Source organism: Dermacentor silvarum, chromosome 1 (genome assembly GCF_013339745.2).
Source record: "Dermacentor silvarum isolate Dsil-2018 chromosome 1, BIME_Dsil_1.4, whole genome shotgun sequence".
NCBI lineage: Eukaryota > Metazoa > Arthropoda > Arachnida > Ixodida > Ixodidae > Dermacentor > Dermacentor silvarum.
Window position 1 is genome coordinate 282,403,980 of NC_051154.1, and position 25,145 is coordinate 282,429,124.

At 44.7% G+C, this 25,145-nt stretch overlaps 2 protein-coding genes across 2 annotated transcripts; both read right to left on the reverse strand.

Annotated features, from left to right (window-relative positions):
- Positions 1 to 2,475: 2,475 nt before the first annotated feature.
- LOC119437178 (DEAD-box helicase Dbp80-like) lies at positions 2,476 to 11,479 on the reverse strand. The gene is made up of 5 exons (XM_049660346.1): positions 11,035 to 11,479; positions 8,690 to 8,867; positions 6,748 to 7,148; positions 3,675 to 3,866; positions 2,476 to 2,585 (listed from the first exon to the last, which is right to left on the reverse strand). Exons 1-5 carry the CDS (start codon positions 11,456 to 11,458, stop codon positions 2,524 to 2,526), a joined length of 1,257 nt encoding a protein of 418 aa, XP_049516303.1. The 5' UTR covers positions 11,459 to 11,479; the 3' UTR covers positions 2,476 to 2,523.
- A 7,123-nt stretch (positions 11,480 to 18,602) lies between these two features.
- LOC119440984 (uncharacterized protein K02A2.6-like) lies at positions 18,603 to 22,827 on the reverse strand. The gene is made up of 2 exons (XM_037705756.2): positions 21,213 to 22,827; positions 18,603 to 20,152 (listed from the first exon to the last, which is right to left on the reverse strand). Exons 1-2 carry the CDS (start codon positions 22,522 to 22,524, stop codon positions 18,603 to 18,605), a joined length of 2,862 nt encoding a protein of 953 aa, XP_037561684.2. The 5' UTR covers positions 22,525 to 22,827.
- Positions 22,828 to 25,145: the final 2,318 nt, after the last annotated feature.

Here is a 25,145-nt window from a genome sequence, read left to right on the forward strand (position 1 = left end):
GGCCAAGCAAAAGGTTCAGAGATGGTTCGGGAACTTCCACTGGCCGAAAGGAGGTGGAAGCGACACCAGAAGGATTCCCTGCGTTATTAGGTTCGCCAGCAGCTGCCAATATTGCATGCACATCGGCCTGCACGGCGTGGCTGATGCGACGGTAGGCAGTCGCTCTCGACATGGAAGCCATGTTGGTGCAACTATAGCGTACTGCTTGCCTGTGTTTCTCATTCACATTCTCAATAGCCAGTAAATTGACGTGTGCCGTGTTGTTTATGCGAGTGACATTCAGAGTATGTCACCAGAGTGCACTTTAAGAACAGCAGTCTAACGCTACGAACATGAAGGAATGAAAAATGCAACGTTAACTTACTTTCGTATTCACTTTCCATGGGGCGCTTCCTGCCAAGCGTAAGCTTTAAAGGTGAAAAACAAGGCCATCACACGTATTTCCACAGGCCCGACTGATCAAAAACAGTTAGCAAAGGACAACACTTACCTTCGACTGAAACACAGACCGGATCCGCAAGCCCAACTTTGAAAAAACACCAAGAAATTGCGCGACCAGTGAAACCATGGGACCTATGCTTTGCCTATGCGACCACAATGGCACCTACCGAAGCAGCTGCCAACCTATGCAGACAGATAAGCCGTAGCCGCCTCGCCGTACATAACGAACATATAACAAAAAAGTAAAAAGCTATTCGTTATTTTAAATACTAATAATAAAGGGTTTGTTCTATTGTTCTTGTCTGCCTATTTAGAATTTGTTATGTAGTAAAGGATAAATTCAAAGAACTGAAACCGAAACTGGTCATCGCTTCTCGGAGAACTCTGCAAGCGGATAGCATGCACGCAGGTCTGTCACACGGATGGTTTTAATCCCCAATAATGTATCTATGTTTAACTTATTCGTGGGCCAACGGAGCATGTAAGTACGTTGAGCCAGTTTAGTGTACAATATTGAGGTAAATAAATGTGGGAATAAACGACTAACGTAGCCTGTCGCGTGATATTGTTGCAGTGCATATTGCGCTCGCTAATAAGTGCCCGCATGGCAAAATTCACATGGAAAATTACAGTAAATAAGGACATAACATCGTTTTAAACAATGATCATTTGAAATGTGCGTCATTCCATAAAGACAACTGAAATAAGCACATATATATATTTATGTCTTGCATGCAGGATGCCCATTCATGTGTTATTCTGGGATGTTTAGTGGACATCCGAACGCTGATGTCCACGGGACATCCATATGACTTTCTTTTTTGGACATGGGACTTTAGTACTTCTTTGGAATGTCCCTAGGACATTTGGTGTTGTCTGGGGCGTAAAGGAAGCCTTGGGACTTCCACCAAATACCTTGAAAGAGAGGTTCCTAGCGCTCGGCGTGCACAACACATTAGACGAACTTACTGAAGCCCAGAGAGTGGTGCAGTATGAAAGACTAACGAAGAGTTTGATGGGCAGACACATCTTATATGACGTCAGAATAATTAACCTACGAAGCCCAGCACGGACTGCAGTGAGACAACCAAAGGAAAATAATGGAACATCTCTCAATACCCCCAATTCCCAGAAACATGCACCCAGAGTTTAACAAAGATAGAAGCATCGCAAGAGCAAGAGCTCTCCACAAAAGATTCAGTAGTGCCAGGGACGTGGTCTATGTGGACGTGGCGGAGTACACAAATATACAGAGTATGTCGACAGTTGCTACGAGTATAGAGGGTGACTGCAGAGTTAGTGGCACTGTAAAAACAGGAAAAGCGGAGGTGGCGGAGGAGGCTGCCTTAGCACTGGCATTTGGCAAGACCGCCGTCAACAACTATGCCAAAGAAAGAATCTCGCCGCTAAGAATTTTATCGAACTTTTGTGGAGATCAAGATGTTTACATTATATGGGCACCCGCACACTCCTCCCTTCCCAGGAAGGAGATATGGCACAACCTAGCTCAAGAAGTGACGAACCGAGCAGGTGACATGCAAATACTGGGAACGGAGAGAGCTTTACCGAGATCACCAAAACTATAAATTGGGAAAGGCCCCCCCCCTCCTGGCACACTCCTCGCTAAGTATAGACAAGTGACGGCATGGCACTTGTTAAAAACAGACACATATCCGAACCCCGTGGCCTACCACCGTTACTACCTTGAATTTTACATCGATAGATGCAGATTCTGGCACGAAAGGGCAGACTCACAGCATATGATTTTGGCTTGTCCTGGGACACCCACACAGAATAAAACACACAAGACCAGAGAGCAGTGGGAGACTGCGCTGCTCAACTCTGCACCAGAAGACCAACTTAAGGCAATCCAGCAGGCTGAAGATGCCACCAGAGCCAAAGGGCTCGAAGCAGTCATCTAGGTAGGGAGGCCTAGGTCTTACAAATCTGCTGTACAAAAAGTTTATTCCTCTTCAAGTCTTCGCAGCAAGTTCACAGGGTCACAAATGGCCAAGGTGTAAATGGTGCAGTAGTTACAAAATGAAGCACTTCCTGGAGACCATGGTGGGTTGGTTCTTTTGCTCACTGCTGAATGTTTTCCAATTGGTCAAGGTCTTCTGTATCCAGATTCCGAATTGGCCGCCCTGCCAAGAACAAGAGAAGAGTGTTACATAACAGGCTGTCATACAAGCCTCCTTTCCCAAATTCCATTGTATCACCAATTTACTGTACATTTACTAGGCTAAAGTTTGCAAGAAAAGACAATCAAGTTGAGCTTCTCAGTGTTACATTCACATGACAGCAGAAAGTCAGCTATGCCTGGCATGACTATCACTAAAGATGCATTTACAACCACTGATCAGTAGGGTGGGAGTTGGGCGAGGTGTGCGCTACAGCTCCAGAATTGACACCACGCAGTTGAGCGGCGAATTTTCATCACGACTACGCTGTCTTGCCCGTTAGGCATTTCAGCACTGCATCAGGTGCTAGTGACCAAACTTGTGGTTTGGTCTTGGTTACCAAAAAGCTACTACTTCACCAAAGAAAGCGAGAATGTAGTGCGTGCGGGAGGCTTCCTAAATGGCACCAATTTCCGATGTCATGCATGCAAATGACATCCAACAACTCGAGTGAGACACCGTACGATATCTGAAACTTGGATAAAAAAATCAGTGAGCAGCGTGGAGGCTTCATCTTCGGCTTGTCTTGTAAAAACTGTAGATTGTAAATGTTTTCAAATTTATATTTGTTTATTCAGAATAATTAGAAAATTCGGAATACTGAAATTCGATCCAAAGTGAATACCAAATAGTACAATACCTACTATTCGAAAATATTGAACATTCACACAAGCCAACTACATTACCTTGCAGACATTTTTGACTGTAGTCACAGAACACAACTTAACTCCAAGCTCGTGCCAAGCATGGAAACGTGCCATGCTTTCAAGCTTACAAGAAGCATGCTAAATTTTCTTTCTTAATTTTTTTTAAGAACATGAACGATGCAATGCTCAAATGCCCAGCTAATACAGAAGCAGTGTTCAGCCAGTGTAATGTCAGTTAGGCTAACAGATTGTCAGAAGTCGTTGGCACTGTATTAGTACGGTAGTTTTGTGCCAAAATTTGCAACATACTAATAAAAAAATTATCGAGAGCCTATGAAGTGCTTTCGATGTGGCAGCACCCAACCGAGCAAAGCTGAAATGGCATACAATGACACATTGAACTTACCAAAGTGCTCCTCAATCTGTTTCAGGACTGCCAAGTTCTGGTTGCCCTCCACCATACTGACAGCAATTGCAGACTTGCCAAAACGGCCTGCGCGCCCAATGCGATGCAGGTATGTTTCACAGTCGGCCTGGCCCTTCATGTCGACAGGAAGGTCATAGTTTACAACCATGGTCACCTGCTCCACGTCGATGCCTACAAGTAAGTAAACATAGATGCAAAAACATACATTTGGGAACTGGACAAAGCAAAGCCAAATAACTCTCAATGAGAAAAAGAGAAAGAGATCCAGGAAAAGAATAATGACACTGACTAGTGTACTGCTAATGTTTGCTGTGTTTTACATAAATTTGAGCCAAGCCAAGTACATCCGGCAAAACCCCATCTCACGATGACTGTCAACATTACTGAAATTAGCAATGAAACAATGTATTGACACACCATATTGCAATCGAAACGAAGCGGCAGATTCCGCATTGCCATAGTCATCAGCAGAAATCGTACATGGACAGGCAACACCGGGACGCTTTGATTTTATTTGCGCCTGCATAGCCTTTATCCCTGTGTTTCGCGCCGTTCAAAACATCATAGTTTCTTATAATTACTAGAGGGAACTCTAGCACTAGTGTATACAGGAGCTGCAAGCCAGGCGCTTCAGTCAGCCTTGGAATGATGGTTAGTTACTTGGACTTGCCTATACTTTGTCCTTCTGGCTTCGTGAATTTCTATACTTCAGTGAAGTACGGCTATAAATAATGAAATAATTGTTATTAAAATTGTCCGATGGCAAGATTGAAACACAGAAGACTGACATTAAAATCATTACACCACAGACTCACGCATTGATAATCAGCATAAAACACCCTAATAAGTTTCTCATGGGCAAGCCAGCACCTTTCGATTTGACCACCTCGACAGGCTGAACCGCTACAATTAGTAGCAATTAGGCATGTTTGCAGAGTCTTCTGCATTTAGAAAAGTATACATTGCTTTGAAATTTTTGACAATGAAGGTAGATAAAGCGTAATAAACAAAGCCACAAGTGTGTTTGAATCCACAAGCACCAAGATCAGACAAATCCATGTACTAACCATCATTTCCATGGTGGCTGAACGATCACACCGCCAAGAGATCTGTCTGGTAATTGTTAAAGGAGAGTCTATGCATAACACCACGTTGGCCGAGTGCCTTCAAAACTGCGTGGTCGCTGCCCAGATCACATTGACAGTGACAGCGGTTTCGTTCGCAGTGGTTGCGGCAAACAGTAGTTTTGGTTTGACTTACTGCAATGGCTGCACACGAAATTACACAAACACAGTGGATGCTGTCGAGGATGAAGAGTGCAGGCTACATTGTGATGGACAGTCGATCTGCTGGCAACCAGCTCACCGGCAAAAAAAATTGAACTGGGATATGCGCGGCAAAGAGGCAATGCCCCAAAGGAAGTTGTGAGGCCATCGCCACTGCGAGCGCTAATCAGTCGGGAGATGAGAATTGCTGCTTCCGCACTGCTTTTGGGTGAAATAAAAACAGGATTTGCAGATTTATTCAGTAAATAAATGCGTGTTGACGTAATACGCATTTGTTTGTTTTCTTGATACCCTCGATAATTTTACATTTTGTTAATCAGTAAATTTTTTTCAGCCCCGTGAAATCTGAATTAATGAGGTTTTACTGTAATGTACCAATGTAGTTGTAAAGCATGTTGAAGAAGCATCCCATATAATTGCAAGTAGTAAAGTTGTAACAGATTTATGTACCTTTAGTGAGCTCTAACCATGCTTATCACATAAAACTTGCAACGAGTCACACACAGATACACTGCTTTTTCAACATGCTTTGTGGGGCAGCTCCCAAAAGCACATTTGGAGACCCCACAGCTTTGAATGAACAATCACTTGTGCAAGCAGAGTGAATGCAAGGATGTGTTTTGAGTTATGGTGATGAATAGAGGATAACAGCTATAGCAATCCATGTTGACAATATAGTTAAGAAACTAAAATTGAATTCTGGGGTTTCAAATCGCAAATTTGTGCAATTGGTTATGATTGATGCCATAGTGGAGGCACCCAGATTAATTTTGGCTACCTGGGATTGCTTAACTCTGTAATGCCCAAACACAGTTCCACATCGAGGAGGAAAATTATAACAAACTGCTGCCTTTATTTCCCACCATGGAAGTGAACTCTTACAAAAAAAAAATCAACAGTAAATTCTTATTTGAATTAAAGCTTAATTAGTAAAGTAATTATTTTAGTGCCCAGTTTGCTGAACCATCCACAACTGGGAAGACTTAGTCCACATTATTGAAAGTGCTACTATGAGCTATACATTAAGGTTTCTATGCTTAAAGCAAAAATTTGAGGTATCAAACTCAACGTAGCATATATGTATAATACTTTGGAATTTACAGAGTTAATGTGCACCCAAATCGATCATCATCAGCATATATTTGCGCACTGCAGGACAAAGGATCCCTGCGATTTCCAATTACTCCTATCTTGCGCTAGCTGATTCCAAGTTGCACCTGCAAATTTCCTAACTTTATCACGCCACCTAGTTTTCCGCCGTCCTCGACTGCGCTTCCCTTCTCTCAGTACCCATTCGGTAACTCTAATAATAGTCCACCGGTTACCCATCCTACGCATTACATGGCCTGCCCAGCTCCATTTTCTCTCTTAATGTCAATGAGAATATGGGCTATCCCCATTTGCTCTCTGATCCACACCGCTCTCTTCTCATCTCTTAACGTTAGGCCCAAGATGTTTCATTCCATCGTTCTGTGTGGTCCTTAACTTGTTCTCGAGCTTCTTTGTTAATCTCCAAGTTTCTGCTCCTTATGTTAGCATGAGTAGAATGCAAGGATTGTCAAGAATGCAATGAATGACAACCAAATCTAAGTACACGATCAAAAACAATGAACTTGCTAACAGGATGTAGCCATGTGTGACAGCAATAATAGGCTTGTGGGAGATCGGGATACAGCACCCTCCTTCTTGCTATTGATAAAGGCAGTAGAAATAGCGAGGCCAGAGCAGACGATGGTGATGGAAGAAGCCATAAACTTAAGACTTACCCCTGGAACAGACATTGGTGGTGATGAGGACACGCTTTTTGCCGAGGCGGAAGTCTTTCAGTACAGCAATACGCTCTTCAATGGTGAGGTCACCAGAGAGCATTCCCACAGCATGACCCTCCTCTGTCATTTTTCTGGCCAGCCAGTCAGCTTCCTGACGTGTGTGGCAGAATATAATGGTCTGCCCAATGGCCAGCACACCGTAGATGTTTGAAATGGCCCAGAACTTTTCTTCTTTGCTCGAGCACACCACATAGTACTGCTTGACATTCTCCAGGCTTTCCTCATCCTTGCGCAGCCGGATCACCACGGGGTTGAAGATGATCATTTCAGCAAACTCCATCACATCCTTGCCATATGTGGCTGAGAAGAGCATGTTTTGACAGCTGGGAGAAAGCCGCCTGCAAGGACATATGACACATTGCAATGTGACCGCTGATCTACCAAATGGACACTAATCAACAAAAAGATGCTACTTAAGCAGTCATTTATGTTTCATATTAGGCTAGCTAGCAACTGTGACACTCTGTGGTGGGTTGCTAAAGATCAGCACACCTAGAAATTGGGAAGGGGGAAAAGTATAGACTTAAGAGACGTGTTTAATAATACTGAATAATTATGCAAACAGAATGAAAGATGCACCAGTGCAACAAATGAGCATTCTGATCATGAACACACAAAATATAACAGAAACAAAAGTAAGAGGTAAGCAAAACAGATGCATTTATAAACCTAAATAGGCACTGCATAAGCTGCATTTAGTTGTGTTAATTTTCTGCTTCTCTTCAGTTTTTAAAAACAACCCTACCATTGTAAGTTATACAGTATATATTGGCCATTTACATACATCCTTCTTTACAGTTGTATGACACATGAAATCTTAGCTTATCCAATCACCTGTGAGAACAGTTCTACAAACGCTTGCTGCTCTAGAATTGCATAGTGCTGTAACTATACACAGCAGGACATGTCAGTTAAGGGGGGAAGTGGGTTCTAGAAAAAAAAATTTTACTTTTCAAGATATGGTGCTGACAAGTTGTACCTATATGCAATGATGCGTGCTTATGTTGAATATGTAGTCCATTTTTGGTTCTCTCCCCTGGTTCTAATTTTATATGAGCTTCCTTGAAATAATTTTTTACGTAGGTTTGCAAAATATCTTATGTTTAGATTTCTCAAAATAGAGTATCTATGGCTTCTGTACGATTCAAGGAGTGCCGTAAGACCAGCCTTATTGCTCTGCCTTAACTAGAACACGAGTTGCGAGACTTCAAAGATAAGCACCAGAAAAACACTCCTTCGAGTTTCAACTTCAAAGCCACACAACTCATGTTCTAGGTAAGATAGAGCAATAAGGTTGGTCTTACAGCATTCCTTGAATCATACAAAAGTCATTGATACCCTATTTTGAGAAATATAAGCATTGGATATTTTGCAAATCTGTGCAGAAAATATTTAAAGGACACTAGCATAAAATTGGAACCAAGAAAGATAAACAAAAATGGACCTCATATTTGAAATAAGCACAAAGATTTACACATATATAAGAGTTTCCAGTGCTATACCTCAAAGAATAAAGATTTTAAAAAATCTTCGGTAAAAGGCCCACATGTCCCCTTAATACCCCTGTCACACTGGCTAATTTAGTGTCATTTTGAGAGAGTGCACTTTGGCAGCAAATTGCTACACGAGAAAGAGAAGTGCACTTTGAAAATGATGGTGATGGCGATGGGTGAGTCAGTAGCACAACATATATTTGTTATTTTTGGCACTACTTCGCTAACTCGGGGTGAAGTGCACTCGCTCAAAGTGCATTTAGGTTGTTTCGGTTGACAGGGGTATAAGCTGTAGCATGCCTTCTTAAAAAAATTACGCAACGCTAAGCAAATGCTGCACAGCCATTAAGCCAGTGCAGAAGAATATAAACACTGAGGGTACTCACTTGTGGACGCGTATGCACTGGTCATGATGTCCGTGCATGGCTATCATGATGTCGGCCTCATCCAGCACAAAGACTTTGATGCGTGACAGTTCAAAGAACTTGAACTTGAAGGCCCAGTCAACTATTTTTCCAGGTGTGCCTAAGATTACTTGGTCTTGTATCTTTTCTCCTCGCGAGTCTGAAAAGTATAAAAACATCACCTTCACAAATTGTGGACGATGGCAGCCAGTACTTGTCTTTTATAGAATGCACCAATGTCCCAGTACAATCAGTTTCACCTTATTTTCCAACATTAAAGGGGAACTGATGCAAAATCGTTCCCCAAAATCGTCTCGCCTTTTGTTGCTTTGCTATTAATCAGCAACTCTGTAATCACGGTACGACAGCTCAATATGTTGAACATGCAATAAATCATGAATGAGAAGGTTTGATGTGACGAATTCAAAAAGCGCACCATATTTTTCAATGTCGGGTGTGTTTACACGTCATCTGTACCCATCATGAAAATTTGGGGGGGGGTGTCACTGATGCGTGGGTCAATGCAGCAGTCGAAGCCACATTGTGATCACCTTGTCGAAAGTTTTAGGCGATGAGGTAATAGGGGAGAGAAGGTGAAAAGTACAAAGGGTGTTGCACACTTTAACAGAAAGGACAGCCAATCCTCATAGTGGGTATGAGCCACAAGTTCGGAGAAAAACAGCAAAGATAACAGCAGGGGACCAAACTTATTATTTTGTGCATAATTCGGAGTAGTTGACAGCTATCTGATCAAGCAAAAAGGTGGGCTACAAAAATTTTGTGTCTGTATTCCTTTTTCTCCCCACCATAGCTAGCATGTATACAGGGTGTTTCAGCGAACACTTTCAAAATTTATTTAAGGTTGCCTGTGGCAGATAGCCCAATTCTAGTTAATGAGCTGGTCTACTCGAAGAGGGGGACATTACTTGCACAAAAATTGAAATGCATAATCAAATAATTAACAGAAATTCACTAATTACATTTTAACTAATTATGTCATGGCCCATATTGCAATTTACAAATTGTAGCCGTGGAGTTCGCAAGGCGGATCCACTTAGAATTAATTCTTAGGATGACACCAGTTTCGAGATATTAATACCCGAACTTTGCGGAGAAATGCATTGGCGTTCCAGCTAAGTTTGTGCTTCAATGCATTAAGTGACGTTTTGTTAAGAAACTGGCTTAGCCAATCAGTGAAAGTTATCCCAAAAGTGATTGATCCTGAATACAGCCTCAGTACACACCATGAGGCCAATGAAAACATGTAGATAAATATGCTGTCTCCTCACAATTTTTTGTCGACCACAGCCATAAAGCATATCATATATGGGCCACTGCAATGATTGAAATTAATGTCGGTGCAGCTCTGGTTACCAAGAGCAAGACTTCAGAAGTCATTAATGCCTACCATCTTCACTTACAGGTAATAAATGACATTCAGCCATGGCTGTGTACCAAGTATCTGCTTGAATTATTGGAGCTTTACTCTGAAACTGCTTTTAATAATACACTGCTAGCACATTAGTATGCTATACTTGTCGAAATACATTTATCGCCAAGCTTATTTGTGCCTGTGCTTCAAAGAGTGCGAACAGAACCCAAACATTGTGTAAATACATTACATTCAAGCTAACTGTAGCAAATATGGCAGATAACTTAGTTTTAACTAGCTTGCTTACACACTGTTTTAATTTGTTCCTTTACAAACAATGCTCTTATAATGTCCACCCGCCCCCCTCGCTCCCTCACACAATTTTCTTCACATTTTATATCGCTCTGTACTTAAGGCTCATCCCCTCTTATCAGAATTGCTAGAATGCTGAAAGCTGCAAATGTCGTTAATGTCAGCTAGTAACGCTCTGCCCAGCGACACATTAGTCTGCTGTTTTAATTTGTCACATGGTTAACCACTTGGTGCACAAGTTTTAAAAACTTTTTTGGGGAGGCACTTTGCAGGCTGTCATTTCTTAACATTTCCCTTCAGTCATTTTCTATTTCTGCTCCTCTGCCTCAGGCTGTCATTGCCTGACATTTTGAGAACGGCTGCTAATGTCTGTTTTAAGATAATTCACTTTGACGTGTCAGCTGAAAGATGGCAGGGACTTCAGATAACTGCACGCAAAGATAAGCCACATTCAGTTTAAAGCTCGACAGAATGTTTTCTGCTATGTGTACAGCCTTAATATGGCACAATCAACGACTGAACAAATTTATCCCAGGGCCCATATAGGGGGTTGATAAGGCTTACAATACAGCAGGAACTATGCAACACAGCAGGGCAGACAATGCATGCATAAGTAGATGGCCAAAAAGAGGAGGACCCTCACAGTTATTTCCGCGGACGGCATAGGAGAAGGTGATACGTGGGCACCATGCTGCCATCTTCTTGGCCACGCTGCCAGTCTGAACGGCCAGCTCGTACGTGGGTGACAGGATCAGCACTTGTGGGTACCGCTGCGTCTCGTCCACTCGACTTAAGCTGGCCAGAATAAAGGCGGCAGTTTTTCCCGTGCCGCTCTGTGACTGGGCAATCATGTTCAGTGGAGGGTCAGCCAACAACATTGGTAGAACTGTCTCTTGGATCTTTGATGGCTTGTCAAAGCCACAATCATACACGCCTCTCAGCAGTTCAGGGCGCAGCCTCAAATCTTCAAACGTCGTGATGGAGTGCAGCGGCGACTTGGGGTCTTTGTACTGGACCTCCACAGCGTGTGATGTGTGCACAAGACGCGACCGGAGTATTTTCCGCATCAGTGATATCTCCGCCGGGGTGACCACTGAAACGAGGAGTGTGTAGTGTAACCACGTTGTCGTCTCGCTCACGAAAACACTCTTCGCAATACTTACCGGGCTCATGTTCTGAAGGTACTGGTTCGCTACCAGCGCCGCCGGACTCTTCGCGGTAGCCGCTAGGATCAGCGTCTCCGGACCCATCGATGGTAACCCCGGACACCTGCAAAACGAGTGTCGGCGAAGCACTGCCGTTTCTCACAACGTTCTCCGTACCTTGCCAGTGAGCCTCGAGAGTAGCTTCTCTTGCTCGTCTGCGGCCTCAGCCCAACTTGACATTCTACTTTGCTAGGTAATTCTTTGATCACAGGCTTTGATCACCTTCTCGTGGCACTTCTTTCTCTTCTGCCAGCGGGCCTCGCTTTTCTGCAGCTCTTGCCGATTCGTCTTTTGCTGATTGGCCGCTCAAAGCTCCGTGTTTTCTTCTGATTGGATGCCTTTTCCTTTTATTTTCTCTTCTTGCGCCGCGTGTTCACGTGCCGGACGCTCTTCGACGTTGTCGTCTTCCACTCCACACGGAATTCGCCTCCGCGCGCGCATTCCTTGTCGTCTGCTTCTTGTCTGTCTCCATCCACCGCACCGCGTCGCGCATTACACACATCACAACGTTACAATATAGTAAGCGAGTGAAAACGCATAAAATTACCCTGTTATAATTTTATTTTTGTGGTTACCGCCTTATTTAGGTAACAGGGAAAGTTTCGAGTACGAATTATTTGCAGCCTCGCGGAGAAACAGTGGCTGGCGGTTATGAGGGCCGAGATTTGGCGGGTCAGTCTCTGAGCGCCTGGCAACCCTGGTCATTATCACTAATTCTGCAGAGGTGTTCGCGGTGTTTGTGTAAGCGTTCCGCGACACCAGCTACTAGATTGGGCAAGCGACGTCAAGACAAGTGGAGCCTACATTACGAGCAGACGACAATGGTGTCGTCTGCTGCTGCTCTTCAATCTTCCCGGCAAAGCTAAAGCAGGCGCAGCAGCAAACCGGCGTCCATGTTTACAGTTTATTTCTGATGGCCCATTAGTGAAGAAAATGTATCGAATCGACGGCGTGGAGATCTGGGCCGTATTCTGAAACGTTCGCCTAGGCGAAATTTCTTTTTTCGCTTTCAGGCGTGCGCCGATTGGCTGTTTTAGCAAAATTGGATGAGCTGATTGGGTGGTTGAGCCCGACGTCATTCAATTTGCTCAACCAGCCAATCAGCGCGCATGCTGATTTCGCCTAGGCGAACGTTTCAGAATACGACCCCTGTTCTGGTGCATCTTCTTTTGGCTGTTATCGTCGTCTTGACGTCGCTTGTCCAACCTGGGTGGCTGGTGTCGCGGAACGCGTGTACCGATAGGAATACATGCTCCAAAACCACTTTTCAAGCCGCTTCGTAGACATTCTCAGAATCCAACGGGCCAGGGGCCTTATTTGTTGTTTTACGTTTAGTAGAACGCCACAAATCACCCGTTTGTTGAATAAAGCCACAGTTCAGGTTCCGGTTATAGGCGCCCGCTGTGTGAACGGGCACATGTGGATTTAATTTATTTCGCCGTTTTTGTAACAATTAAGCCTTATTGTTTCTTCGTACTTAGCCATGCGCTAAATTCCTGCCTCATTTTCGTTCCAGGCTTATTTTAGACGCCAGTTTTCTTGTCCGACGTGCAGTAGAAGTCCTCAAATCGTCAGTTATTAGACAAAAGTGGCCAGAAAACCAGACCCGACAAACCCCAAATCAATCTGAAGTCGCCGCAGAAGAGCTCACCCTCAAAAAAGAATAATACGTGGAACGAGCGGGGCTCAAACGCCGATGGACGCGTGCAGTGAAGGCGAAACAGATTCTCCGCGCAACCTTGCGATTGTGCAGTTCAAACATTTTTTTTCTCGCTTCAAACGAAATTTACTCCTTTAAAACTTTCAAAATATATAGACAGTAAAGCACACTATACAATGCTAATTAAGCCATATTTTTACTTGGACCGCTACATTGTGAAAATGAAGCCTCAACTTGAGTGAGAATGCCATTTTTTCCATTTTGTCATGACTTTATCGAAAAGTTAAGGTTTTATTTCTTATCAAAGTATTTTTATCATGTAGCATACACACAAACCAAACCTATATTGCAAATGTATTCCTCGTGGAACAATTATATTTTTTAATAAGAATATTAACGAAGCGGGAATTTCCAGCTTTTTTTCGTGCCCAAAAATTATGTGAAAACAAAACCTCACAAACGACATCAGTCATGAAAGAGCACCGTCTGCAGATTACAGAAAAAAATAAATCGCAGTAACAGGTCAAAGAAATAATTTTATAGGAATTTTTCTTCCTGACATAGTTGCACGTGTGCGCGCAACCTTCGAAGTGCCCTCACGGCATCAGAAAACTTTCTTCAGAAAAAAGTCGCTTGAATAAGTAATGCCCCCAGTGAGATAAAATAGTATTTATTTTTCCAGCAGAATCTGAGGTGGTCGAAAAGACACCTGGTACACTTGAGATGGAAGGACCCATATATATATATATATATATATATATATATATATATATATATATATATATATATATATATATATGATGTATGCCGGATTGCAAATAAAGATATGCCGTTTAACTTCAATTGTTAACCTGGCGTTTTGTGTTTACGCCACGAAATTTTCCGACCAACCCGGGGTATACAGCTTCGCTGTAGCAAATAAATTACTCGCGCAGTCAAGTGAAATACGTGCGTGCGGTACCCGCTTCACTACCACTTCGCGCCTTTCACTCACGGTGAGTAGTAGTTTACAGCCATCTGCATATGTATTTATTCGCCAATTTTTTAGCCTCGACAATACTTTATTATGAACAGAGCACAGTGAGAAGATGTAAAGGAAACAAGAGAAAGAGCAGAGACGGCCTCAACGCCGCAATATTGTTGGCTTATTTCGCCTCAGAGATAGCGTACACGAACAATTCTTGTAGTACGCTATCTCTTCAGTACAAACTTTGCGCACGATGTACTACCTTAAGGTTCACCGTGAGCGAAACTTGTTTCAAATTCAGACATTAGAAAGAAAACCCATTCCATCCAATAGGTAAACAAATATATGTTTTTCTACATTTAAATGAATAGATAGCTACTACTGGCCTTGCCATTTACTCATTTGTTATGTAAATGTTATTACTGCAATAGCCTTGTTTTAATAATCCGTGAATCCTCTCTGAAATTACCAACATGTGGCTTCTCATGATGTCATGGTTATTGCTTAACGTGTGATTTTTTACGTAAACTGCCAAGCATTCATGGCACATGACGATGTGTGTGCTTGCATTATATTGAGTGAAAATCGTCCTGAAAATTGCTGTCTTTGATGCACTACAAATATCGCTATTGACTCGACATATTCCTAAAATATTTACCTTCAATAACAGTAAAACATGAAAAGTTTATGTTCTGGTCATTAGTTGCCTCTTTCATTACGTAACAAGTTGAAGTACGTAATTATTGATGCAGTAAGTATATTTGTATGCAATCATTGCATTCTACCGGTGCTAACATATGGGGCAGAAACTTGGAGGTTAACAAAGAAACTCGATAACAAGTTAAGGACCGCACAAAGAGCGATGGAACGAAAAATTTTAGGACTAACGTTAAGAGACTGGAAGAGAGCGGTGTGGATCAGAGAACAAACGGAGATAGCCGATATTCTAGTTGATATTAAGCGGAAGAAATGGAGCTGGGCAGGCCATGTAATGCGTAGGATGGATAACTGGTGGACCATTAGGGTTACAGAATGGATACCAAGAGAAGGGAAACGCAGCCGAGGTCGGCAGAAAACCTGATGGGATGATGAAGTTAGGAAATTTGCAGGCGCAAGTTGGAATACGCTATCGCTAGACAGGGGTAATTGGAGATCGCAGGGAGAGGCCTTCGTCCTGCAGTGGACATAAAATATAGGCTGATGATGATGAAGTATATTTGCTATGTACGAACCAGTGAGCATACGCAGTAAATATTCCTAAAGTTACTCTTATGTTAAAATTCGCTTAGTCTTTGGGCTCTTGCAACACTAGAAGGCGAAAGACGAGTTGCACATTTGTAATGCATCACGTTCGTTTTCTGACGTTCACTCGTAATTATGAAATGAGCCATACGTACTAGAGCACTGCACGGGCCTGATTGTTCGGCCCGAGCCCGGCCCGGGCCGGCTTTACGATGCCCGAGCCCAGCCCGGGCCCGTCATACAAAGCCCGAGCCTGGCCCGGGCTCGGCCCGGGCACGTGTTACTGAGCCCGGGCCCGGCCCGGGCCCGGGCGTTCATTACTAAGCTTAGCTAGGGACCGCGTGTGCATGATCTGGCCCGGCCTGTAAGAAAAAAAAAATCTTTTTTTTTTACTTACATATTGTACCGTATCTGTCAGCCTCACCTTCTCTAGGTTTAATCAGCTGCAGTATATGAGCAATAAATGACCGAAATCTTTGTTTCTCCCACGGGAACATCAGTAATCCAGCCCATTGCCTGTGCTGCTATTTTTCCGCTGGTGCGCATGCACTAACCTTGATTTGTACGATATGCTTCTATGATGACATTTAGCTCGCAAATATGCAGGGTGTTTCATTTTAGCTGAACCAAATTTTAAAAATTGCCTGCTGCAGAATGCACAATTATAATACTTGATCTAAACTACTCGATGAGGTGGCCATTACTTCCACGAGAAATCAAAATGCCTAATTGAATTAACTTAATTACGCTAATTAACTTCTAAATTAATTATTTACGGCACATCTTTCAATCTACGAATTATAGCCGCTGAGTTCGCAAGGCGTATCCACTTGGAACGAATTCTCAGGACTAAATCAGTTTCGAGATTTTAGTTTTCAAAGTGTCCGACGAAATCAACCAAATCAAATCAATTTATTCTCCAGTTTACATGCTGGACGGTCATTTTGGCTAAAAGCTACATACATATCTTGACGTGACCCAAAAGACCAGGCAAGGCGATAAATAGTACAGCAAACAGAGCTGCACATGTACAATAATTCAGATATATTTCCACCTATCACAGGAATTCCTCATGGACGAAATAGCTATGAACGGAAAGACAAAGAATATTTCCGTCACGGCGACTAAACAGAATTGGAAAAAAGGTTTAACAGAATTAATTTTAAACAACACTACAATAGCAATACTAGTTATACAAAACAACGTAATAACAGCTATACAACATAGCATGAGACTGAATTTTACAAGATTAAGATTTGCTAAGAAAACGAAACAGGTTGTACATTATATACTCAGAACTATACACAAAGGCAGTATAATAATCAGATGCATTACAAGCGAACAAAGTATGAGCTGAGTTCTTTCTTAGTGAAATTATCGACATTTTTGTATTTCTTCAAAGTGAATGGTAGGTTATGTATTAACGACTGATGCTTGTAGAGTGTTCTGAAGTATGGAATTGACCATATCTCAGGATTTCTTGTGTTCGCATTAATGCGACGACGCTCGAAGGAGGCTAATTGTTTTACGTAGTTCCAAGGTAATTCTGACATGGATGGCTTAATAGATGGTCAAAACGCCTAATTGAATAATTAACGTAATTACGTAATTAACTGTTTAATTATTCTTTTCACAGCACATCTTTCTAAGTGGATCCAAGTGGATACGCCTTGCGAACTGAGCGGCTATAATTCGTAGATTTACGAATTATAGCCGCTCAGTTCGCAAGGCGTATCCACTTGGAACGAATTCTCAAGACTGCACCAGTTTCGAGATATTAATTTTCAAAGTGTCCGACGAAATGCACGGGCGTTCCAGTTAACTTTTTGAGGAAAACGCTGTTTTATGCATTGAAGCACAAAAGTAACTGGCCTTGGCGTTAAATAATGCAATAGTATCGACACTGGTAATAGTGCAATCGCAAAAGCGGTAACATGGAAATAGTTTGAGGAGCGGTTCTTTGTATAATTTATTTTTCCTTGCGCGGAAAAGAAAAAAAAATTAGCGTAGCTGTGGCGCAATGCTAAAGAGACAGCGGAGCTGATGGGCACCTAGCTAGTCCTTGCTTTTGAGTTAGGCTAAGCACTAGCAACTCATCCCCAGCATTTCCCGGAATTTATTTATAATTTATTTATTATTGATCAATTATCGATTAGCTATTGATTGGCTATCGATTGTCCATCGCAAGATATTGGCCACGTATTTGGGCTAGGCTAAGCATTACCAAGTCATCCCCAGCATTTTCCAGAATTTATGGATTATTGATCGATTATCGACTAGCTATTGATTGGCTATCAATTGCTAATTGATGACTGACTATGTTTAAGTAGTCCCCACCATTCTTAGCTAGACTTATCCAGGCTCAGCTTCGCTAGTTAACAGGTGTATGTGCCATTGCGCTTGGACCCTTTCTGCACTGCTGCCAGGATCGGCCCACATTTTTGGACTCGGCAGACACATTACGCCCAGCTGAAACAGCTCCGCTGTTAAAATTGAGAACTTCATCTGTTTTACTATTTTCTTTCATAAGATATGCAGTCATCTTGCACGTGTCACTTCAGCTTGGCACAGAATGCATTGAGCCATGCAATCCATAACGGTCGCGTGTGCTCTAAGGCCTACTTAGGCCCTTTAATGAGCAGGCCCGAGTATGGCCCGGGCCCGTGGCTTCAAGCCCGAGTCTGGCCCGGGTCCGTGGCTTCGAGCCCGAGCCCGGCTCGGGCCCGCGGCTTTAAGCCCGGGCCAGGCGCGAGCCCGCCGATGAACTCTTCGGACGGCCCCCGGGCTTTCGGGTCGGCCCAGGCCCGTGCAGTGCTCTAATACGTACACAATGTTGTACTGTTAGCGTTTTATTTATTTTGGTTTGTCTTGTTTTTTGCCACGTAAATTTCTCGCGTATCCTTTATGTTACATCGTAGGCCGGACAGCGCGCTTGACGCAGACGAGGCAGACACAAGCTGACAAGCTGGAAGAATGGACGTTTATTTCCAGTGCACGCCGAAATATAAAGACAGGTTAAGGAAGGAGGGGAAGGGAAACAAAGTAAGAAAACATAAGATAGCCACCTAGAATGGCACGTGTAGCGGTCGACTTCATCTGAGAAATGATAAGAACACTGCAGTTATAACATTTCTCCATCAATAATACTGAAGACGCTGCACAGGTCTGCGCTCTCGCGTTGAGCGTCGGAGTTCCGTAGCCACTGTAGGTTCACGGTTTCTCTCTGGTGCGTCCAGGGGTTGGGGTGATGACTGACGCTGTGGTGGTGACGTTTCACGAGTTTCGGCGTTTGCCTTTGGCCCTGCTCCGGGAGTTTGTTGCGGAGTTTTCGAGATGGACGATCTTTCACTTTCCCTGTGGCCTTGGGTAGCCGGTGGGTCTTTCCTTGTGTGAACTTGATCAACGTGTCGCCGAACGAGGCCCTCAGGCGTTTCCACTGCTGACTTTACCGTGCCCGTCTTCCACTTATCACCCTTACCAAAATTACGGACGTAAACATTTGTGTCTGGTGCAAGAGTCCAGTCATCCGATGTTCCCGATCTTTCTGCAGCCAAAGGAGGAAAACATGTGTCGAGGCGAGACCGGATCTGGTAGCCAAGGAGGAGTTCCGAAGGAGATTTGCCCGAGGCAAGGGGTGTTCTCCGGTAGTTGAAAAGTAATCTGCAAAGGCAATCTTCTAATTTGCCCTGGTTAATCTTCTTCAGCCCATCTTTAACAGTTCGGACAGCTCTCTCTGCTAGGCCATTCGACTGCGGATGAAACGCAGCCGTGCGCAGGTGGGTTATGTTATTGTTGTTCGCAAAATCAGCAAATTCTTGGCTAGTGAACTGCGTCCCATTATCTGAAACAATGGTGCGAGGAATGCCGAACCTGCCAAAGATGCTGCGCAGGCAAGTAATAGTCGAAGATGTGGTCGCCTGTTTCATTGGTACGGCCTCAATCCATTTGCTGTGAGCATCTACGAGAACAAGGATCATGCTTCCTTTGATTGGCCTGGCGAAATCTAGATGAACTCTCGACCAGTTTTCCTGGCAGGTCGGCCAGTTAACTGGCGGAGCAGATACCGGCATTGGTCGATTTTGGATGCAGCTTGTACACCCCGCTGACAGTTGTTCTATGTCGTGGTCCATTCCTGGCCACCAGAAAGCTGACCGAGCGATTGATTTCATCGCCGATGATCCTTGATGTGTCTCGTGCAACATGTGCAACATTCTATGTTGCGCGTTGACTGGAATGACAACTCTACGGCCCCAATACAGCAAACAGTGGGCCAATGACAGTTCCAGTCTGCGGTCGTAAAAGGGGAGTAAGCTTCGTTCTAATGCTTTAGAGCTTGAAGGCCACCCGTCTCTTGTGTACTGCATGACCTTTGAAAGTACAGGGTCACCTGCGGTCAGCGCCTGCAGTTCTTCTGCCGAGACCACTCCCTCCTGGACACATGCTAGTGCCAGAACGTAGTCAGGTGGCTCCCCTTCCGTGGTTGGCTCTGAAGTTTCTTGTGGCAACCTACTAAGCGCGTCTGAGTTCAGGAGCTGCTTGCCTGGCGAATACTGTAACTTGTAGCGAAATCCTCCCAAATACAGCGCCCAGCGCTGTATGCGAGCAGCAGCCAGAGGCGGAGTGGGCCGATCCGGTCTCAGCAGGCCCAGGAGCGGCTGGTGATCTGTGACCAGGATGAATTCTCGGCCTAGAAGGTAATCACGAAACTTCATTACTCCAAATACGAGGGCCAATGCTTCACGTTCAAGTTGCGAATAATTTTTTCTGCTTTCGACAATGTCCTTGAACGAAACCCGATCGGCTTGTTGACGTTCCCTGTCGTGTGAAAAAGCACTGCACCGATTCCTTTTTGCGATGCGTCGCACTCTAGTTTCAGCGGTTGTGAAGGATCGAAATGAACCAACACCCCTGCTTGCTGCAAGCACCGTTTTGCTTTATCAAACGCCGTTTGTTGCTCTTGTTCCCAGAGCCAATGTCTGTTCTTTTCCAGCAGCCGATACAGCGGAGCGAGCAGCGATGATATGTTCGGCAAAAATTTTGAGTAGAAAGTGATCATGCCAAGAAAAGAACGAAGCTCAGCTACATTTTTCGGGCTAGGGGCTTCTGTGATAGCTTCGACATTCTTTTCTATTGGGTGCAATCCTTGCCGATCGATTCGATGGCCAGATATGTAACGGACACTTGCCGAAATTTGCATTTGTCGAGCCGCAGTTTAACACCACTCTCGCGGAAACGCTGCAGAACGGCTTTTAGCACGTCGTCACTTCCTGCTCTTTCGGACACTAAGACATCGTCCAGATAAGCTTGCGCGCCTGATAAGCCTTGTAGAACTGTTTCCATTCTGCGTTGAAAAATGGCTGGTGCAGAGGCAATGCCGAAAGGTAATCTGTTGTAGCAGAAAAGACCTTTATGCGTAGTAATCACGCATAACTGGCGCGATTGCTCATCGAGAGGGACTTGGTTATATGCGTCACGTAAGTCCAGTGTGCTGAAATGTTTTCCACCGCTTAAGGACGTGAACATGTCGTTGATTACTGGCAACGGGTACTGCTCCAGCTCACATGCCGAATTTAAAGTGACTTTGAAGTCGCCGCAAATCCTAACGGTGCCGTCCTTCTTAAGGACAGGTACAATGGGCGTAGCCCACTCGGAATGCGGTACCGGTGACAAAACGCCTAATGCCACGAGCCTATCAAGCTCTTCAGATACCTTGTCGCGTAGAGCGAAGGGAATAGATCGGGCCTTACAGAACTTGGGCGTGGCTCCCTCCTTCAGCTGTAGGTGTGCCGGGGGTCCTTTGATGAGGCCTAGATCCGAGCTGAAAACATCTGGAAACTCGGCGAACACGTCAGCAGTGACCTGCGTTGTGGTAGACGGCTGTGCGGTCAGCGGCTTGGCTGAGAGGCTGAGGACCGGGGAGCCTGCGTCGCTCAGAAGGGAAATTAGGTCTCGACCACATAAGCTTGGACCGGGGCAATCTAGCACCACCAATGCGCATTCTACAGTTGTATTGTCGTACGACACCGGCAACAGGAGCTCTCCAAAAACTGGCAACTTTCCGAGGTAGCATGATAACTTCGTGCGTGAAGGCCGTAGCGAAGGCCAAGCGTTTTTGTGCTGCTCAAATAGCTGTCGAGACACGACGCAGACCGGGGAACCCGTATCGATAAGCATTGATACGTCCACACCTCCCCATGTGAAGGTCCGTCGAATTGGGGGCTTCACCTTTACCTCCCGCGTAGATTTTAGCGTCCAAATGTGCATGCTATCCTCTATGTCTTCATCTGTCTCCCCTTCCTTAACAGTCAGTACTCTGCCGCGAAATCCCCGGGCTCCTTCTCGAGTTCGAGGCCTTGCGCTTTCTTCGTTCCGGCATTTTACTGCTAGGTGACCACGTCGACCACAGTGATAACAACGAGCATTACTCCAACGGCAGGCATTACTGTTGTGCTTTATGCTGCCACAACGCCCACATTCTACCGGTACCTCTTTCGTTGAGGTTGACTGCGCCTTAATTTTAAGCACCGCCGACGCGTCTGCGGCCATTTTATTGGCATCCTTGTCTGCAGCTTCAGCCGACAGTGCCATCGTTTCAGCGTCCTCTACGGACAGATCTTTCTTTGTCAGGAGTTGTTTCTGCAGTGCGCTCGATCTTATGCCGCACACAATTCTATCTCGTAGCATTCGGTCGAGCATAGTACCAAAATTGCAGTTGTCCGCAATTCGACGAATTTCAGTAATGAATTCTTGGACAGACTCACCGTCAAGCTGGCAGCGATTGAAGAAGCGGAAGCTTTCGGTAATCTCATGGCGCTTGGGATCAAAGAACTCGTCCAAGACTTTCACGACGTCTTCGTACTCCAAAGAATTCGGCTTCTTCGGCGCTACTCTTCCTGCTAATATTTGAACGGTTCGCGTGCTTAAAGCTGCCACCAAAAGTGCCCGTTTCTTTGCCGATTCCGTCACGCCCGTTGCCTCAAAGTATGCCTCTGCCTTGATAACATAGGCCTTCCAGTTGTCTCTTTCGTCGTCGAAGTCGGGCAGTTGCTGGTGTGCCATCGTCGAGTAGTCGCCCCGTAGCGTAGCTGCTGTCCTGCTTCAAGGTTTTGCCAGGGGTTTTGCTTTCCGTTCCTCGTCGCCACTGTTACATCGTAGGCCGGACAGAGCGCTTGACGCAGACGAGGCAGACACAAGCTGACAAGCTGGAAGAATGGACGTTTATTTCCAGTGCACGCCGAAATATAAAGACAGGTTAAGGAAGGAGGGGAAGGGAAACAAAGTAAGAAAACATAAGATAGCCACCTAGAATGGCACGTGTAGCGGTCGACTTCATCTGAGAAATGATAAGAACACTGCAGTTATAACACTTTACCTACACGCCGTGGTAGCTTAGTAGCTTTGGTAGGTTGGACCGCTAAGCTCGAGGACGCCGGTTCGATTCCCGGCCACGGCGGCTTACATTTTGATGGAGGTGAAATGCATAAAACACCCGTATACATAGATATAGATGCACGTTAAAGAACCCCAGGCGGTCTAATACCGGAGCCCTCCAATACGGCGTCATATGGGTAAGTTCGACACGTTGAGATCGAGATTGGCATGCAACACATTCTTATCGTCACACCCGCACCATCAGAGGGATTTCTGGCCGAAGAATGCGAGTATGCTCCACACGTCATATTGTTATTGTTAATCGTGACATGAATGCAAGTATGGCAAGTTAGTAATGCCACGAGCCATCAGTCATGTTAGTCACACATTTGTGCCTTTCCACGCTATACTTTGGTATATATATACATACAGGGTGTCCCAGCTGTCATGCAGCACGATTAAAAAAAGAGGAACGGCGTTACGCGAAGCAAACCTAGTGCGTATTGTTTCCAGTACAGTGGAGTTGCCGCCAGTAATTTTTTCGTTACCGAGATTTAATTTGATAATTTTCATTAATTATCTAACTCGAGAAGTACTGTCCCAATTATCAAAGTGTCAATGAGAAAGTTGTAGAGCAACTTGAAAAACTCCCGATACAGCTCTCTGTTGCTCAATACGTGCTACATAAATGCGTTTTTCCGAGTATGAAAGAAGCCCGCGAATACACGCATAATTGCCGCGCGACTGGCCGCTCGAGGCATTTCGCGTGCATTCGCGGGCTTCTTTCACGCTCGGAAAACACTTTTATGTAGCACGTATTAAGCAACACAAAGCTGTATCGGCAGTTTTTCATCTATCGGCATTTTGATATTCATCATTTTTCATCTTCAGCATCGGCATGGGTGCCAGTGTCAATGCGGTGAACGATGGTGGATGTGCAGCCCAAGGAAGACTGCTTACGATCGAACGACATCCGAAAGTGGGCGAGCAGCTCCAAGAGTTGGGTACGCTGTGCAGGCGGGAGTGTGGAATCAATTTACGGGAGGAATGCCTCTAAGGAGGACGAATCGGTGGAGGTAGCAGGAGTAATGCTGTCGACGAGAAGACCTATCGTGTCGTTAGGCAGTTGAGTAGAGTATGCGGAATCAATATCCTCAAGCCGAAATATACATTCACCACGGTATAACGTGGCTGTGGAAGACAACCGATTCGTGACATAAATGGCGCTGCAAGAGTTTTCGACCGTGAGAACTGCAAAATGAAGGAGGAAGTTTTGCGAGAGGTGAAGGCTTCGGAGGACGCAAACAGGGCGGTGGAATCGGAAGCAGAGCCGCAAGAAAGCGGCACAAAAACAGTGGTATATATATATACCACATGAACGAGACGCGAGAGTTACGCGGTTTTTTGGTACCGCGGCATCTCTAAATTCCCCGGCCTGGTGGCGGATGGCTCGGTAGTGGCCCGGAAGTCCTTGTGCCAAGTCATGAGTAACCTCAGTTAGGTTAACCCGCGTCTCGTCCACCTCTCCCATATGCGCAGGAAACCATTGGATATCAGTCCTCATAGTCATAGTGTTTTCAATAAATTTAGCTGGCCACGTAGCCTTTATCAAAACCCTTTATAGCAGCTTTGAAATCGCTAAAAAGAGAGTGATGGCATCTTTTACCTTCCCTTGAATGTTTCCGACTGCGGCAGTATATGCTTCTTTCCCTTTCACCCAGACAATATCTACGATAGCTGCCTGTTGATTCTGCTGTTCGATTTCCCGCAAGAGTGCTTTCGCTTTTGCCTTTCTCCTTTTGACATTTTCCTCTGGATGCATGTTTCTAGGCAGGGGGTGATTTCAATCATATCGCTATACTCTCCGCTAGTAACTCCACTTCATCCTCCACTGGGCTCCTTGACCTATTCAGCTCTGCCCCTACTGCCTGTAGTATATTCCTCAATTTTCAAAGATTTTTCAATCTTTCCTGTTGCGCTAGCTGCTGAGGCTTCACAATTTCCTGCATTAGATTACTAAACACTACTATCTATAGGACGCAGCCAATTTCCATTGTCAAATTCAAAGACGAACAGGGCTCAGGCAGTTTCACTGCGACTATTGCAAATAGGAACTTATCCCACGCCGTACCACCTTGATAAAATTTATCCAGAAAGTGAGATCACGAAAGACTGTCATGCGTGGAATGGCATCATTGGGATCAAACACATGCCCGCGGCACGCCCTGCGACTCTCACCAACCCTGAAGAAGAATGGCTCCATTGGAAGAAGATGCTACAGAGTTCATTGTTTCAAGATCAGCTATGGG

What these genes read in the sequence shown, in the direction of transcription:
- LOC119437178 (XM_049660346.1), bottom strand. Translation starts at nt 11,458, where the DNA reads ATGCGGAAAATACTCCGGTCGCGTCTTGTGCACACATCACACGCTGTG. An exon ending in TGCCGTCCGCGGAAATAACT is followed by an intron (nt 8,868 to 11,034) that starts GTGAGGGTCCTC and finishes TATACTTTTCAG; the next exon opens with ACTCGCGAGGAGAAAAGATA. An exon ending in CAGTGCATACGCGTCCACAA is followed by an intron (nt 7,149 to 8,689) that starts GTGAGTACCCTC and finishes ATGTCCTTGCAG; the next exon opens with GCGGCTTTCTCCCAGCTGTC.
- LOC119440984 (XM_037705756.2), bottom strand. Translation starts at nt 22,524, where the DNA reads ATGGCACACCAGCAACTGCCCGACTTCGACGACGAAAGAGACAACTGG. An exon ending in GGGAGCCACGCCCAAGTTCT is followed by an intron (nt 20,153 to 21,212) that starts GTAAGGCCCGAT and finishes ATTACCTTCTAG; the next exon opens with GCCGAGAATTCATCCTGGTC.